The sequence below is a fragment of the Aquarana catesbeiana genome, linkage group LG10 (assembly GCF_042186555.1).
Source record: "Aquarana catesbeiana isolate 2022-GZ linkage group LG10, ASM4218655v1, whole genome shotgun sequence".
NCBI lineage: Eukaryota > Metazoa > Chordata > Amphibia > Anura > Ranidae > Aquarana > Aquarana catesbeiana.
The window spans coordinates 249,721,127-249,736,864 of NC_133333.1; the positions used below are offsets into that span (position 1 = coordinate 249,721,127).

Sequence of the window (15,738 nt, forward strand, 5' to 3'; positions counted from 1 at the left end):
TCCCTTTCTGTTCCAACATGACTGCGCACCATATATATGCAGAATAATACATATGGACTCTCTTTAGCAATGACATTTTTGTTATTGAATAAGTGTTGTTGCTAGTGCTAGGCTTTCTAATTAAAATGCCTAACATGGTTTTTGATGCGCCATGTATTCAATGTTTAAATGCAAAATAAGAATAGTGTAGACGTTGTTGAAAAATATTATGAAATGCCAGTTTATAAACTGTTTAGCATTAAAAGAAGATGACTAATAAACAATATATATCACCCCCCTAATATCCTTCCAGTGAGATAGGATTTACTATAGGTTTCTGAGCTTCACACATGATTATAGCTCTTTGCCCCGGCTTATGCAATAAGACTCTAGCGTTATGGTATCTAGATAGGATCAGCTCCGCTCTTTATTCTGTGCGTGTTTCCGTTTTAGCACAATGCAGAGGCAATTCCTCTGTTGTTTTCAAAGGAAGCTCCAAACTCTATAGGCTTCTGTTAAAACAACATTGTGCAATTCTTTAGATTCGAGCTTGTCCACTTGTACAGGTTGTGCAGTGCCTGTGGGATGTGGAACAATAAGACTGGTTGAGACCATTAAATCTCTTTTGTGATTTTCCATTTTCCATTAGGTCAGCGTAGATTTGTTTCTGATGTGCTAACACTGGGCTAGAGAGGTGACTTTAGCGAGACAGAGCATGCACAAAACTGTGACTGATTACACTGACAAACTTATGCTGCTCTATTATCATGGGAAAGAATGGAATATATGTTTGCTGCCCACTCTTTATACATGAAACGGAGATGAAGGCACATTATCCGATACACTCTGCAATAGGAAAAAAAACAGCGTGGAAAGCAAGGTGCGGGAGCACGTGTCTATTCATGCTATTCACAGCACAGCAGTAAATCAGCCTTGTGTAAACCTGAAGCAGTAGCCTAGTCCTTGCCATGTGCTGGCTGCAAGTGGTAAATACAAACTCTTTATATTCAATATTTCATATGGAGACTTTTCCCCTATGGGGATTAATGCACCAGTTATATCGTGCTCTGGGGAGTAATGTTGCGCATTAAAATGCATTGCGTTAACGCAGTCCATTCCAATGAAAAGGTTGCCAACACATCAGAATGGACACAAATCTGCACCTTTTTTCTCACATGGTGCACCAAATACATGGCTCTGGGGGTTATTTACGAAAGGCAACTCCACTTTGCACTACAAGTGCAAATTACAAGTGCAAAGTGCACTTGAAATTGCACTAAAAGTGCACTTGGAAGTGCAGTCGCTGTAGATCTGAGGGGGACATGCAAGGAAAATAAAAAAACAGAATTTTAGCTTGCACATGATTGGATGATAAAATCAGCAGAGCTTCCCCTCATTTCAGATCTACCCATCAGATTTACAGCGACTGCACTTCCAAGTGCACTTTCAGTGCAATTTCAAGTGCACTTTGCACTTGTAGTTTGCACTTGTAGTGCAAAGGGAATTTGCCTTTCGTAAATAACCCCCAATGTGTGCTTTAGTATACTGCAACACATGTGCATCAGAGATGTGTTACAGTACCACTGAAAAGCAATGGCACTGCAATAAACTAAGTTGCAATATCGCAAAACACTGCAACTGAGAGGTTGACCTGTACTCAATCTCCCGATAATATTGGTCTATGCAAATACAAATAGTTTAGGAGGCCATCAAATACCTTTCTTGAAAGAGCCAGTGTTCTAAACTCCTCCCGGTAGTCAGTCAAGCCATCTACAGTGTCAATGCACTGGTCACGTGGCTTCTGCCTAATATTATTATTATTATACAGGATTTATATAGCGCTAACAGTTTGCGCAGCGCTTTACAACATCACAGAAGACAGTACAATTACAATACAATTCAATACAGGAGGAACAAGAGGGCCCTGCTCGTTAGAGCTTACAATCTAGAAGGGAGGGTCAAGTGGAACAAAGGGTAGTAGCTGTGGGGGATGATCAGATGGACAAAATGAAAATATAGTTGTTAGGTGTGGGTAGGATAGGCTTCTCTGAAGAGAAGGGTTTTCAGGGATCATCTAAAAGCTAATAGAATAGGAGATAAACAGACAGATTGGGGTAAGGAGTTCCTTAGGCTTGGAGAGGCTCTGGAAAAGTCCTGGAGACGAGCATGGGAGGAGGTGATGAGAAAGCTAGAGAGCAAGAGGTCTTGCAAAGACCGAAGAGAATGATTAGGTTGGTATTTTGAGACTAATAGGCCTGGGAGATTGATGGATTTATATTAGGCTGCTGATATAGTTTTTTTTTACATTGGTGTCATAGTGCAGTTTTTCTCAACCAGGGTGTCTTGAGCAGTGGGGCCCAATTTGCCCCGGATCAGCGCCATAACAACCAGTGACGATCTAGGGCTGGGATGCATGGCATCTTTTGTTGCTATAGTCATGGCAGCTGACTTGCTTGCAACCATGGCAATGCATGACTGATCCAGGGCAGGCATCCATCACACAGGACCACCTCCAGCATTCAAGAAAAGAAAAAAGTCCCCCTCCACAAGACCACCTGCATCTTCCGCCCTCTACCACGCTGGAGCGAAAAGGTACAGTAGGTAGTAGACTGTGTTATTTGGGAGATCTGAGATTGGGGCTAGTGTCACTGGAGGCTCTGTGATGGGGGCTCTGATGTGAAGGTAGGCTTCTGATGTGATTTCAGACATCTAATATGATGGGGGGGGGGGGGGGGCGGCTCTGATGTGATGGTGGACCTTTGATGTTGGGGGGACCTCTGATGGGATGAGGGAATCTCTGATGTAATGAGGTGACCTCTGATGAGATGAGGGAACCTCTGATGTGATGGGGGACCTCTGCTGGGATGAGGGAAGGGACCTCTAAAGGGATGAGGGGACTTCTGATGTGATTGGGGGGACTTCTGATGTGACTGGGGGGACCTCTGGTGTGATGAGGGAACCTCTGATGTGTTGGAGGAGGCCTCTGATGTGAAGGGGACTTCTGATGTGATTAGGGGTCCTCTGAGGTATTAGGGGACCTCTGATGAGATGAGGGGACCTCTGATGTGATGGTGGAACTCTGATGGGATGAGCGGACCTCTGATGTGATGCAAAACTATGATGTGATGAGGGAACCTCTGATGGGATGAGGGGACCTCTGCTGGAATAGAAGACCTCTGATGTGATGGGGAACTCTGATGTGATGAGGGAACCTCTGAAGTGATAGGGGAAGCCTCTGATGTGAAGGGGACTTCTAATGTGATGGGGACCTCTGATGTGAAGGGGATCTCTAATGTGATGGGGGACCTCTGATGTGATAGGGGAACTCTAATGTAATGGGGAACCGCTGATGTGATGGGGGACCTCTGCTGGGATGGGGGGGGGGCTCTAAAGGGATGAGGGAACTTCTGATGTCATTGGGGGGACTTCTGATGTGATTGGGGGACCTCTGATAGGATGAGGGGACCTCTGATGTGTTGGAGGAGGCCTCTGATGTGTTGGAGGAGGCCTCTGATGTGAAGGGGACTTCTGATGTGATTAGGGGACCTCTGATGGGATGAGGGGACCTCTGATGTGAAGGGACTTATGATGTAATTAGGGGACCTCTGAGGTGATGGGGGAATTCTAATGAGATGAGCGGACCTCTGTTGTGATGGGAACTCTGATGTGATGAGGGAACCTCTGATGGGATGAGGGGACCTCTGATGGAATAGAAGTACAAGAAAAACAGAGATGGAAGGTGCGCACACCTAATGCATTACCAAAGATAATTTAATAATAAGAAATTTTTGTATAAAAGTGGATACTCACAAAATGCAACTGACAAAAGGCCATAAACACAGTGCATGGACATGCACAGAATACTGAGCAAAGCTGTACCCCATGTTCTGTGCATGTCCATGCACTGTGTTTATGGCATTTCGTCAGTTTCATTTTGTGAGTACCCACTTTTATACAAAAATTTCTTATTATTAAATTATCTTTGGTAATGCATTAGGTTTGCACGCTTTCCATTTCTGTTTTTCTTGTAGTTCCTTTTGGATTACCCCATCTAAGGAAGGCAGCATCCACCTAGTTTTGGGATACCATATATACCTTTCACACCACATTTTTTTTCTGACATCTGTTACTCCACACCTTGGAAAACCAATTAGCGCTGGAAGTGACTGTGTTTTTTGTATCTCTACTGGAATAGAAGACCTGTTGTGATGGGGAACTCTGATGTGATGAGGGAACCTCTGATGTGATAGGGGAGGCCTCTGATGTGAAGGGAACCTCTAGAGTGATTGGGGACCTCTGATGTGATGGGGGACCTCTAGAGTGAGAGGGGACCTCTAATGTGATGGGGGACTCCTGATGTGATGGAGGACCTCTGATGTGATGGAGGACCTCTAATGTGATGGGGGACCTCTAGAGTGATAGGGGACCTCTAATGTGATGGGGGACCTCTGATGTGATGGGGGAACCTCTGATGTGATAGGGAACCTCTGATATAATGGGGAACCTCTGATATAATGCGGGACCTCTGCTGGAATAGAGGGCCTCTAAAAGGATGAGGGGACCTCTGATGTGAAGGAAGGCTTCTTATGTAAAGTTAATTTCATTAAGGTGGTTGTGTGCCTCATCCCAGGCTCAGGTTTTCCATTTAACATATACGGTTTTAAAAATTTGGACTGAGGTGCCTCAATATGTTGCATAATTTTAAAGGGTGCTGTGACTAAAAAAAGTTTGAGAAATGCTATTGTGTATAACAAAAGCTTCAGATTCACCTCAAGCCAAGAAAAACTGTCGAAGGGTTAAGGAGATTTTGCTGTATTTGCCATCTATATTACTTTAGACCTGTACAGTTTCAAGAGAAAAAAAGAGCCATGTGACTACCCTACAGGTGGATAAAGATTGCGAACCAACATAGCTGCCAATACTGCATCCTCTTCCACTCCCTGGTTCAACGTAATTCCATGATTTACCTGCAGGTGGAGAAATCTGGTGACCGGGAAGAGTTAACTAACTACATCTTGTAGGAATGAAACGTCGGCATAAATCATATTTAAATACGGACTGGCTTTGCCACATACTGAATATGACCGATCTAATTAGAATAAAGTAAACATTAGGACATCCGTCAGCAAAGTCCTATTTGATCATTTACATTTCTGAGATAAATTGTTTAAACAGCATTTCATTTACTGGAATGGAATTACTGCGAGTCTAAAATAGCTGGAAATCAGTGGTAATCTGGGAAAAATAAACGGATAAAACGGCGATTTAAAGGGAAATGTTTTAAGAGTAATAGAGTCAAATGATCATTTTCTTAAGTGAATAGAAGATCAGTTTTCTTTTTTAGCAGCTTTATTGCCAAAATAACAAAAGTAGTGATTAGGGGATTTTTCTTTTTTTTTTTTTGTTAAAAATAAAAGCAGCCAATATATAAACGTTAGGGTGGATTTACTAAAGGCACATAGACTGTATGCTTTGCAAGTGCTGTTGCTCCAGAGCTTAGTAAATGAGGTAAAGTTTCACTCTATGAAGAATACCCAATCACATGTGTAGCGGTCTCCTCGACTTCCAAGGGCCTGATGGTGACCCCCAGAGCCAGGAAGAACTGACAATCCTCATGTAGATCTTCCAGCTTAACTCACAGTATCCCACTGTAGATCCTTAAGCTCAGCTCGCCATCTCTCACTAGACTTCTTGGACTCTCAGCTACCTGCTGGATCCCTAAAACTTCACCCACAGCTAACCGCTGTACTTATCTTCAAGTTTCACTTACAGCTACTCGCCGTATTCCTTCAAGCTTTACTCACAGCTACCCACCGTCTTCTTGGATGAGTCTCCACTGAAACTTTCCCACTTACTTCACCGTCCCCGGCTCGTGAAGCAGCTGCTCTGGTACTCCTTCAGAACTTCATCCCTTCCAGAACTTGCCTCTGGTAACAGAAGTGGTCACCCCTTGGTGGCAACTGCTTCTCCTTTACCTCTGGCAGGATCAGGCTCCCCTTGGGCTGAGCTTCTAACACATGCGGTTTCGCCCCAGGCTTCGGATTTAACCTTTGCTGCTCCTCCTTTGCAGTAACTTGATTTACTGGATAGGCCTCACTTAGACCTAGCAGCCAGTAGGACTCCTTAATAGGCCTCGGGCTTCGGGCCTAGCAACCAGGAGCCGTTTAATACACCTCCACCCAGGCTGCAGCCCCGGGCGGGAAGAACCCCGATCACCTGACTCCTCCCAAATAAATATCTCAGCATGCACAGCGACCAAAGAAACTCCTGCTGATTGGCTGAGCCAAATTATTTATCCATCACCTTAATTCACTGTAATTCGTCATCCTAGTGTCAAAGGCAACTATCAGGAAAGGCTACGCTGGTAATATCTATCATTTGGCGTGCAGTACTGAGGTCCACCAGCAGGTGTCTCCTGGCTGTTTGGAACTGTCAGAAGAGCTTTTCCCTGCTGGTATTATGTCATCTTTGGGCCGCAGTACTGGCGTCCACCAGCGGATGGATCCTGGCAGTGTGGAGCAGGTATTACCTTCTGCAATCAGGCATCACCTGACTTTGATAGCAGCTAATAGTATAAATACCCGGTAAGTGCACACACACCTGGCCCTGGAATTGTCCTTGTGCCATATCCTGCAGCCTGTTTATCTGTTATCCTGATCCTGAACTCTGAACCCTGATTCATGGATCCTGAATCCTGAACCTGTTTGTATCTGTTCCTGTATCCCTGGATCCTTGCCCTGCAGCCTGATTCCTTCCATCTTGTTTCCCTGTCTTTTTACTCCTGGTCCCCCATCTGCTGATCTCCTGTTTATGACCCTGGCCTGGCTTGACTACGATTCTGGTACTCCCTTTTGCTATATATGCTGGTTGGTTTATTATCACTGTTTGGTTGTTCAGTTTGCTCACTCTGTTTGTATTGGTGGTGTGTTCGCATTTATATGCATTTACTTTAATAAACTTACTTACTTTCACCTATGTCTGGTTCACTCTGTCGCAGTCACACAGTTCTGGTCACATCTGGTTTATGACAGCAACAGTGCCACGTATTGACAGAAGAGAGAGACTACCAATTAAACTCAGAAATCAGTGGATCAAACTATCAATCAGCCAGGCTAGTTACCACCTAGCACAATTTGATTTATTAGCAGCCCTGTTTAGGACCAGAGTGCTACACGTGCAAGGCTTGCACATGATTGGATGAGGGAAGTCAGCAGAGCTTTCCCTCATTTACTAAGCTCTGGGGCAACTGCACTTGCAGAGGTGCCACTCTACTTGGAAAGTGCACAGTCTATTTGCTATAGTAAATCTACCACATTGCATAGTATATTATCCAAAAATTTTCAGTGCTAAAATGTATCAGCTGTTGGGTAAAACATATCGACTTCCCCTGCACTCAGATGGGGGGAGCACATCTGTATGTGGGCTCAGCAAATTCTACTGAGAATTGGTGATATACTTGGCTTAGTAGCATTGAAGCTTCACAGGCGGTGACAACCCTTCTTGGCAATGATCAATCAAACTGCAGCTGCACTTAAAGTGTAACTATGGGCAAAAAAAAGACAGATTTACCGTAGTCTGTCACTGGCATTAACACAGTGGTCTCCAAATTGTGGCCCATGGGCTGGGGATGTGGCCCTTTGCTTGCCTCTAACTGGCCCTTTGGGCACTATTCCCCCAACTGACACCACACCAGTAATAAGGCACCATTCTTTCCATTGACACCAGCAGTGAGGTATAATTTCTCCCACTGACACCAACAATGGGGCACTTATCCTCCCGCTGACACCAACGATACGGCACTTATCTTCCCACTGACACCAACAATAGGGCACTTATCCTCCCACTGACACCAAGAATAGGGCACTTATCCTCCCACTGACACCAACGATAGGGCACTTATCCTCCCACTGACACCAACAATAGGGCACTTATCCTCCCACTGACACCAAGAATAGGGCACTTATCCTCCCACTGACACCAACGATAGGGCACTTATCCTCCCACTGACACCAACGATAGGGCACTTATCATCCCGCTGACACCAACGATAGGGCAATTATCCTCCCACTGACACCAACAATGGGGCACGTATCCTCCCACTGACACCAACAATAGGGCACTTATCCTCCCGCTGACACCAACAATAGGGCACTTATCCGCCCACTGACACCAACGATAGGGCACTTATCATCTCACTGACACCAACAATAGGGTACTTATCCTTCCACTGACACCAACACAACACTGTACATTTTACTGACACAGAAGATGGAACACTGTTCCTCTTCTTACTGACCACAGGCAGTGTTGTATTTCAGTTTTGTGCTGCCCTAGGCAAGACTAAAATTGGATGACCCCCCCCTTCCTTTAAGGGTGCGCACACCCGTGCAATGGCGACAAACAATGTAAGCTTTACTATCCGTAGGCGTTGCTTTAAAAGTCTTTACAGGTCACCACTCTATATTTACAGAGTAGGTCTGGTGCTAGAATTACTGGCCATGATCTGACGTTTGCGGCGATACCTCACATGTGTGTGATTATTGTTTTGTTTGCGTGCGTGCGGGACCGACACACACGTTCACCTTTGCGTGCGAGTACGGGAGGATGGAGAACTTTACTTTTTTTAAATTATTAATTCATTAATTTATTTATTTTTACACTGATGCTTTCATTTTTTTTTTAAATTGCTGTCACAAGGAGTGTAAACAGTTTGCTTTCTCATTAAAGTATAACTAAAGGCAATTTTTTTTTTCTAGTTTTGGATAGAGTGGGGAGGGATTAAAACACCTGTCTGGGTTTTTTTGTGCTGTCTGTGCCTCTCTATTTGTTCTTTTTATTGTTATCATAGAAAGTGAAAGAAAATCCCACATTTTGGGTTGTCCCCAAAAGAGGAACAGTGGGGGTATCTTCCAATGGGCATACTAGTTCTGGTGGCCCTAATGACAACCAGAGATTTCCTCACTTAAAGGAAGTTTTTGTTCACTTCCTGTTTGGCTATGGGACAGGAAGTGAAGGGGAATCTCCGCAATGGGACACAGATAGCAAAAATATTCGTGGGTCTCTATGATTAAGCCCTGTAAGGGTGAAACACGTTGAGGATGTGGCCTCTAGCGGGAGATTTCCTGTGTGTTCTGTGTGTACAGTATAACTAAAGACATTTTTTTTCTTTTTAGTTTTGGATGGAGTGCAGAGGGATTAGAACACCTGCCAGGTTTTTTGTTGCTGTCTGGGTCCCCGTTAGGGAGATTCACCCTCTCCATTTGTCTTGTTTACTGTTATCATAGAAAATGAAAGTGAAAGAAAATCTTAAATTTTGGATTGTCCCCAGAACAGGAATAGGGGGGATATTTTCCAATGGGCATACTAGTTATGGATGACAACCAGGAATTCTCTTATTTTAGAGGATTTTTTTTTCGCTTCCTGTTTTGGTTATGGGCCAGGAAGTGAAGGGGAATCTCCCCAATGGGACACAGATGGCAACAATAAACCTTACAATCCCATTTGCCCTAATTTTCCCCCAGTTCTACTTTACATTCATTTGATGCTTTAATGTCATTGGTGTGCAACCCAATTCCTATTAGTTGGCAAGAAGAGCTGTTTCGAGGGTTGGGGTAATTTTTAATGACTCTGGAGCTGCCTGGAGTTAGACTTTAAGTATTCTACTCAGTTAAGGCAGTACAGCTAGGCACCCTCTATAGTATTAGGTGCCCAAAAATCTCCCCAGGCTTCACCCATATTGACCCGAGAAGCCCATTTTATTTTTGGCGCTGCAGAGCAGCAGCTCCGACCGCCCAGGCACAGCCTTATCACCGAAAACACCATATTTCCATATATGCGGTAGAAGTATGTAGCCTCTAAGAGCATAAACTTAAGTAGAATGGGAAGGTGGTGTAGCATTCGGTGAGGTTCTTAGTCCTGAGCTGTATACCATACACCTTGTCTTCATCCAGACACAAAGTCCTACCTACGCGTTCTATCTCTTCAAATGTCAGATCTCATTTGAGAAACAAGAAGGAACTATAATAGCAGGCATATATACAACCAGAAGATGTTAGCACCATAAAAAGAACCCAAAGCTCATTACCAAATATCCTGATGTCTTGTAAAAAAAAAGAAATAAATCTACACATCCCCATTCACAGCCTCATAGTGAATAATAAGAATGTATTTCAAGCTTGGTGTAGGTTCTCATTAAATATATCATTGCCAGTGAGCACCTCCAGCCATTCTCACATCATTAAAGAGCCTTGAAATGACCAAGTCAGCAAGGCCTAAATGTGTACCTGTAACATGCATGAACGAAGGTGTCATTGTACAAGATTAAACCGGTACAGTACAGGATTCTGCCGCCGGCATTTTCAATAAAAATGGTGGCAGCAACTCAGCATGGCCTCAGTGATAATCGTTGAAAGCTGAACTCTAGGCAAATAGAAATGACACAAACAATGCTAATCTCTGTACAATGATAGGTCATTAAATATATACATATTTTTTTCAAATGCAAGCAGTGAGAGTACCTGATTTTTATCTGGCATCAGCCCATTGCAATACCTTGTACAACAGAGCTCAGGCTGGTAGAGGGGGAAAAAGCACAAGGAGCCAGTCAACTTGTTAGAAGCCTTCCTTAATCTAATATCTGCTTATTTAACATTACTAACATATATATGAACGAGTTGGATCTTAATATAATAATCGAGTTGTTATATTTTTGTTTGCTCTAGATTGGGAAAAGTAAAATAAACAAACAGACATTTATAGTCTATGTGAATATATAAATATAAATGTATTTAAATATACAGGGCTTAGTCTGTAAATTCTATATACAGACTATCTATATACATACACATATATATATATATATATATATATATATATATATATATATATATATATATGGCTTTTTTCTCAGAGAATAGGTGCAGGAACTCTTCCCTTCTAAGTCACTTTGTGTCTCTGCCTCCTACCCACCTCCAAACACCATCCCTTGGTTCCGCCCCTACCCACCTCTGAGCTCCGACCCTTGGTTCCGCCCCTACCCACCTCCGAGCAACAACCCTTGGTTCCGCCCCTACCCACCTCCGAGCATCAACCCTCGGTTCAACCTCTACCCACCTCTGAGCACCGACCCTTGGTTCCGCCCCTACCCACCTCTGAACACTGACCCTTGGTACAGCCCCTACCCACCTCCGAACACCCACCCTTGGTTCCACTCCTACCCACCTCTGAGCACCAACCCTTGGTTCTGACACTACCCACCTCCAAGCACTGACCCTTGGTTTTGCCTTTACCCACCTCTTAGCACTGACCCTTGGTTCCACCCCTACCCACCTCTGAGCACCAGTCTTTGGTTCCGCCCCTACCCACTTTTGGGCACCAACCCTTGGTTCTGCCCTTACCCACCTCTGCGCACTGACCCTTGGTTCCGCCGCTACCCACCTCCAAGCACCGAACCTTGGTTCTGCCACTACCCACTTCCGAGCACCAACCCTTGGTTTCGCCTCTACCCACCTTCGAGCACCGACCATTGGTTCTACCCATACCCACTTCCGAGCACCGATCCTTGGTTCTGCCCCTACCCACCTCTGAGCATTGACCCTTGGTTCCGCCTTTACCCACCTCCAAGCACCGCCCCTTGGTTCTGCCCCTACTCACCTCCAAGCACCGAACCTTGGTTCTGCCACTACCCACTTCTGAGCACCAACCCTTGGTTCTGCCTCTACCTACCTCCGAGCACCGATCATTGGTTCTACCCATACCCACTTCCGAGCACCGATCCTTCGTTCTGCCCCTACCCACCTCTGAGCACCGACCCTTGGTTCCGCCTTTACCCACCTCTGAGCACCGACCCTTGGTTCTGCCCCTACCCACCTCTGAGCACCAATCCTTGGTTCCACCCCTACCCACCTCCAAGCACCGACCCTTGGTTCCACCCCACCCCAAAAAAAAAAGGATCCCTCGCAGCCAGCAGCAATAGACCTCCCCCCAGCAACCATAGACCCCCCCCCCCAGCCAACAGCAAATGTCCCAGCAGCCACCATCAATAGACTCTTCAGCAGCCAGCAACAGTAGACCCCTCCCTAAACAATAGATCCCTTCCAGCAACAATTGACCCCACAGTAACAAAAGATCCCCTCCATCAACAATAGATCCTCCAGCAGCCAGCATCAGTAGACCCTCCAACGCACCCCAGCACACTTGACATTGCATACATTCAGTGCTGGAGATGCCAGAACTGAGTTCCCCTGTGTGCCCGCTGAAAAAAAGCCCCATATATATGTATGTATATATATATATGTATACATAGTCAACTGTACTTCATGCCGGAGCCATTGGCGCATGAGTGACGTCATCGCGCCCCCAGCCATTCATACAGCCGGAGCCCGCAAACACAGAAGGAAGACCAGGGGAAGATGGCAGCGCTAAGGAACCTTGACAGCACTGCGCTGGCTCTGTGTACAGGTATGTGGTCCATACTAATACATTATGACTTAAGCCTGCAGGGGGGACCATTGCTTTTTTTTTATTTTTCTGGCTTTTCTAGTTTACTACACCTTTAAAGAGATTTTGCTTGCTTCCTGTCTTGGTGACCACACAGGAAGTGCATACGAATCTCCACAATGTCTACAGAAGAAAAGCAATAAAAACCTGACAGGCATTCTAGCCCTAAACCGTTTTGGTTGGAGTTGTGCTTTAACTTTCAGCTGCACTATGGCAATTCAATATAAAGATGGATTTTTTTGAATTGACATTCAATTCATAGAACTACGAACTGAATTAAAGAAAAAAAAATATGACATTATTGCTTTTGAAGGTATATATTAGAGAATAAAAGGATGTTTTATTTATCTGCCTGGAGCTGCTCTTTAAATAAAACTGAGGCTGTATTATTGTGAATATTAGGGTGAAAAATGGCCGCCTTCGTGTCTAGGCAGTCTGGTACACTTCTAAGCATCAAACAGCGCAATATATTTCCAGATGTATTCCGCTAAAGGAGTCTAATAAATTCTCATCCCATCAGAGCATTGGTTCCCGGAATAATAATATTCAAAATATCCTTAAGCAAAAAGCTTTAGAACTGACAAGGGAAACAATGTACAAAACAACTGATTCAAGGTATAAGGAGCGCCGTCCTCTCCAACCAGAGAAGAGCCAGAAAAACAAGCCTGATCAACCGCAGCAAAGCCATAAAAACAAGAGGAACCAACCAACGCCAACCAACAATTCCACCAACCAACATCGAACAGCCACCAACCCATCATGGAGAGAATAGAAAACCATCCGGGTGACCCTACCTGTAGCAGCCAGTAACACCTCCTGTGGAACGTTGGAATAATGGACGAATGGACATAGCAGCCATAGAGACACTGCAACAAAACATAAAGAAGAAACATATTAATACAAAATATTAATAGGAACATAAAACAACCACTAAGGGTCTACTTGTAAATGTGACTTTCATCAAACATTCTCTGGTGGAGAATCCATCACCGTCATTTAAAACACATGGACCTGGAAGATTCTCTACCGGAAAATGTTTGGTAAATTTGCATTACTTGCTTTAGAAATGGCAAAGTGTATGTAAACCTGTAAACCTTTACTCGTATTTGCTTTCTTTTTTAAACTCACCATTAGAAGTATTTTCTTATCAATTTAAAGCGGATCTTTACCCTTCAAAACTGTACCCCTCGGCTCCACCCAATCCTCCGGTCTGCTACATGAATAGCAAGCTTTTTTTTTTCATTATTTATTTTTTGGTCCGGCCCCATTCCCCTTGTTTGTCATTCGCCTAAGGAAATGGCGTGCACTGTGCTCCCTATGCCTCCTGGTATGTGCAAAATCACAGGCCATGGAAGGCATCGCATCTGACGAAACGTGTAGGGAGGAGCTCCATGCTGATGTCATTACGTTACCAGAAATGAGTCTTTGTGCTGCCTGGAATCATTTTGTACATTGCGCAGTACTGTTTTTTTTTTTATTTGTAATTCAATTTAGGTTTTTAATACATTTATTACATTGGATTTCATACTATGTGGAACGTTCATTCTCCTATTTCTTTTTTTTTTTTAGCATATGTAGTAGACATGTGTAGAATAAAAAAATGTGTTTCGTTTTGTTTCGATTTACTGTTTAAATAATTGAATTTAGTTAAATTCATTAAATTAATTTTCAGAATTCGTTTAGTTTTGTTTATTCATTTTGAAATTCGATTAAAATGTTCCCAATTTAGGTCAAATTGAAGTAAATTCAAATGAATTTGGAAAATTCAAATCGAATGTGAATTTATACTATTCAAATTTCGGAAGACGGTTATATTCTTTCTATTTTTTTGTATTCTATTCTTTCTTCTATTCTGTTCTTTTATTCTCCATTCTATTCTTTTTTATTCTATTCTATTCTTTTATATTTTAATCTAATTAAATTCATTTATGTATTCTATTCAAAATTTGAATTTTGGAAGATGGTTGTATTCTAGTCTATGCTATTGTTTTTTCTATTCTATTCTTTTATTTTCTATTCTATTTTTTTCTAGTCTTGTGTTTGAATTCAATTTCATTTTAGAATTTGATTCAAATTTAATTCAATTCAAATTTTGTTTCTTTATTTCAGATTCATTCTAATCTATTGTATTCAAATTCAAATTTGTTTTATTCGAAATTTGAATTTCCGAAGACGGTTAAATTATTTTATTATATTCTATTGTCATCTATTATATTGTCTTTTTTCTATTCTATTCTATCATTTTATTCTATTATTTTGTATTCTATTTCATTCTATTCTTATTTATGAATTCAATTTCATTTTAGAATTCGATTCAAATTTAATTCAATTCGAATTTTGTTTGTTTCTTTATTTCGGATTTGTTAAAATGTGTTACTATTGTCATTTGGAAATTTGGATATATCTGAAACTCCGAATAATGAAAAATTGGTCAGAATTTCGATTTGGAATGAACGAGATGTGAAGGCGGATAGAGGATATATATGGTCATTACCATCCTTGGCCAACAGCTAAAACTGGTGGGGGGAGTCGGAAGCTCAGGCTACGCTGGCCTTTGGAATCACATTCTGTTTATGGCTTCTCTGTAGGAAGAGAGTCTATCTGGTGGTGGATATTCCATCCGCTGTGGGGACCTCATTCAGGACTTTTTTGATACACTTATTAGTTGTGAATTAAATCACAGCGTAAATTATTGCACTAGGAGATGGGACTTTTATATTTAATAATATGATATTTTATTTTTATATTGGGGATTATTACCACAACATGTTTTGTTTACATATCCCAGGTGACATAGTCTTTCATTCAGAAAAGGAGGAGGGGACAGGGCTATCGGTGCGTCATCAGGAGGCGCATGTAACGTGTTCCAAAGGTGAACCTAGCCTTTAAGCCTCTGCCCCTAGACATAACAAGCAATAAAAACAGTTGCATTGCAAGGGTTGATTTTTTTTTATTTTATGGAGTTGGCCTTTAATCTGTGTAGTGAGGAGGAACCCACTGCAAGAGTAAAGCTTGTCTAATACTAATTGTCTAATTCCCAGAGTTCAGCTTTTAGCAGTCTTATCTTTCTTCCCAGGTTACCTCTGTGAACTACTGAACATAACCCCCCCCCCCCAAGTTATAAAGATGAAGGCAGGAGGATATGTTCTGTAGTCCTAGTATACCTCCTAACCTAGGGTGACAACACTTATACTCCATAGATACAATAAGTGAGCGTTGTCACTCCAGGACAGGAAGTGTGTTACTTGCAGGATCACCAGC

At 42.9% G+C, this 15,738-nt stretch overlaps 1 protein-coding gene across 9 annotated transcripts in view; it reads right to left on the reverse strand.

Annotated features, from left to right (window-relative positions):
- The window catches only part of CAMTA1 (calmodulin binding transcription activator 1), a 2,014,371-nt gene that overhangs the window by 805,139 nt on the left and 1,193,494 nt on the right, over nt 1-15,738 (reverse strand). For all 9 annotated transcript variants that reach the window (XM_073603612.1, XM_073603611.1, XM_073603609.1 and 6 more), the window contains exon 5: nt 13,272-13,343. In XM_073603612.1, the coding sequence (XP_073459713.1) occupies nt 13,272-13,343 (72 nt within the window). The remainder of the gene's footprint in view (nt 1-13,271; nt 13,344-15,738) is intronic.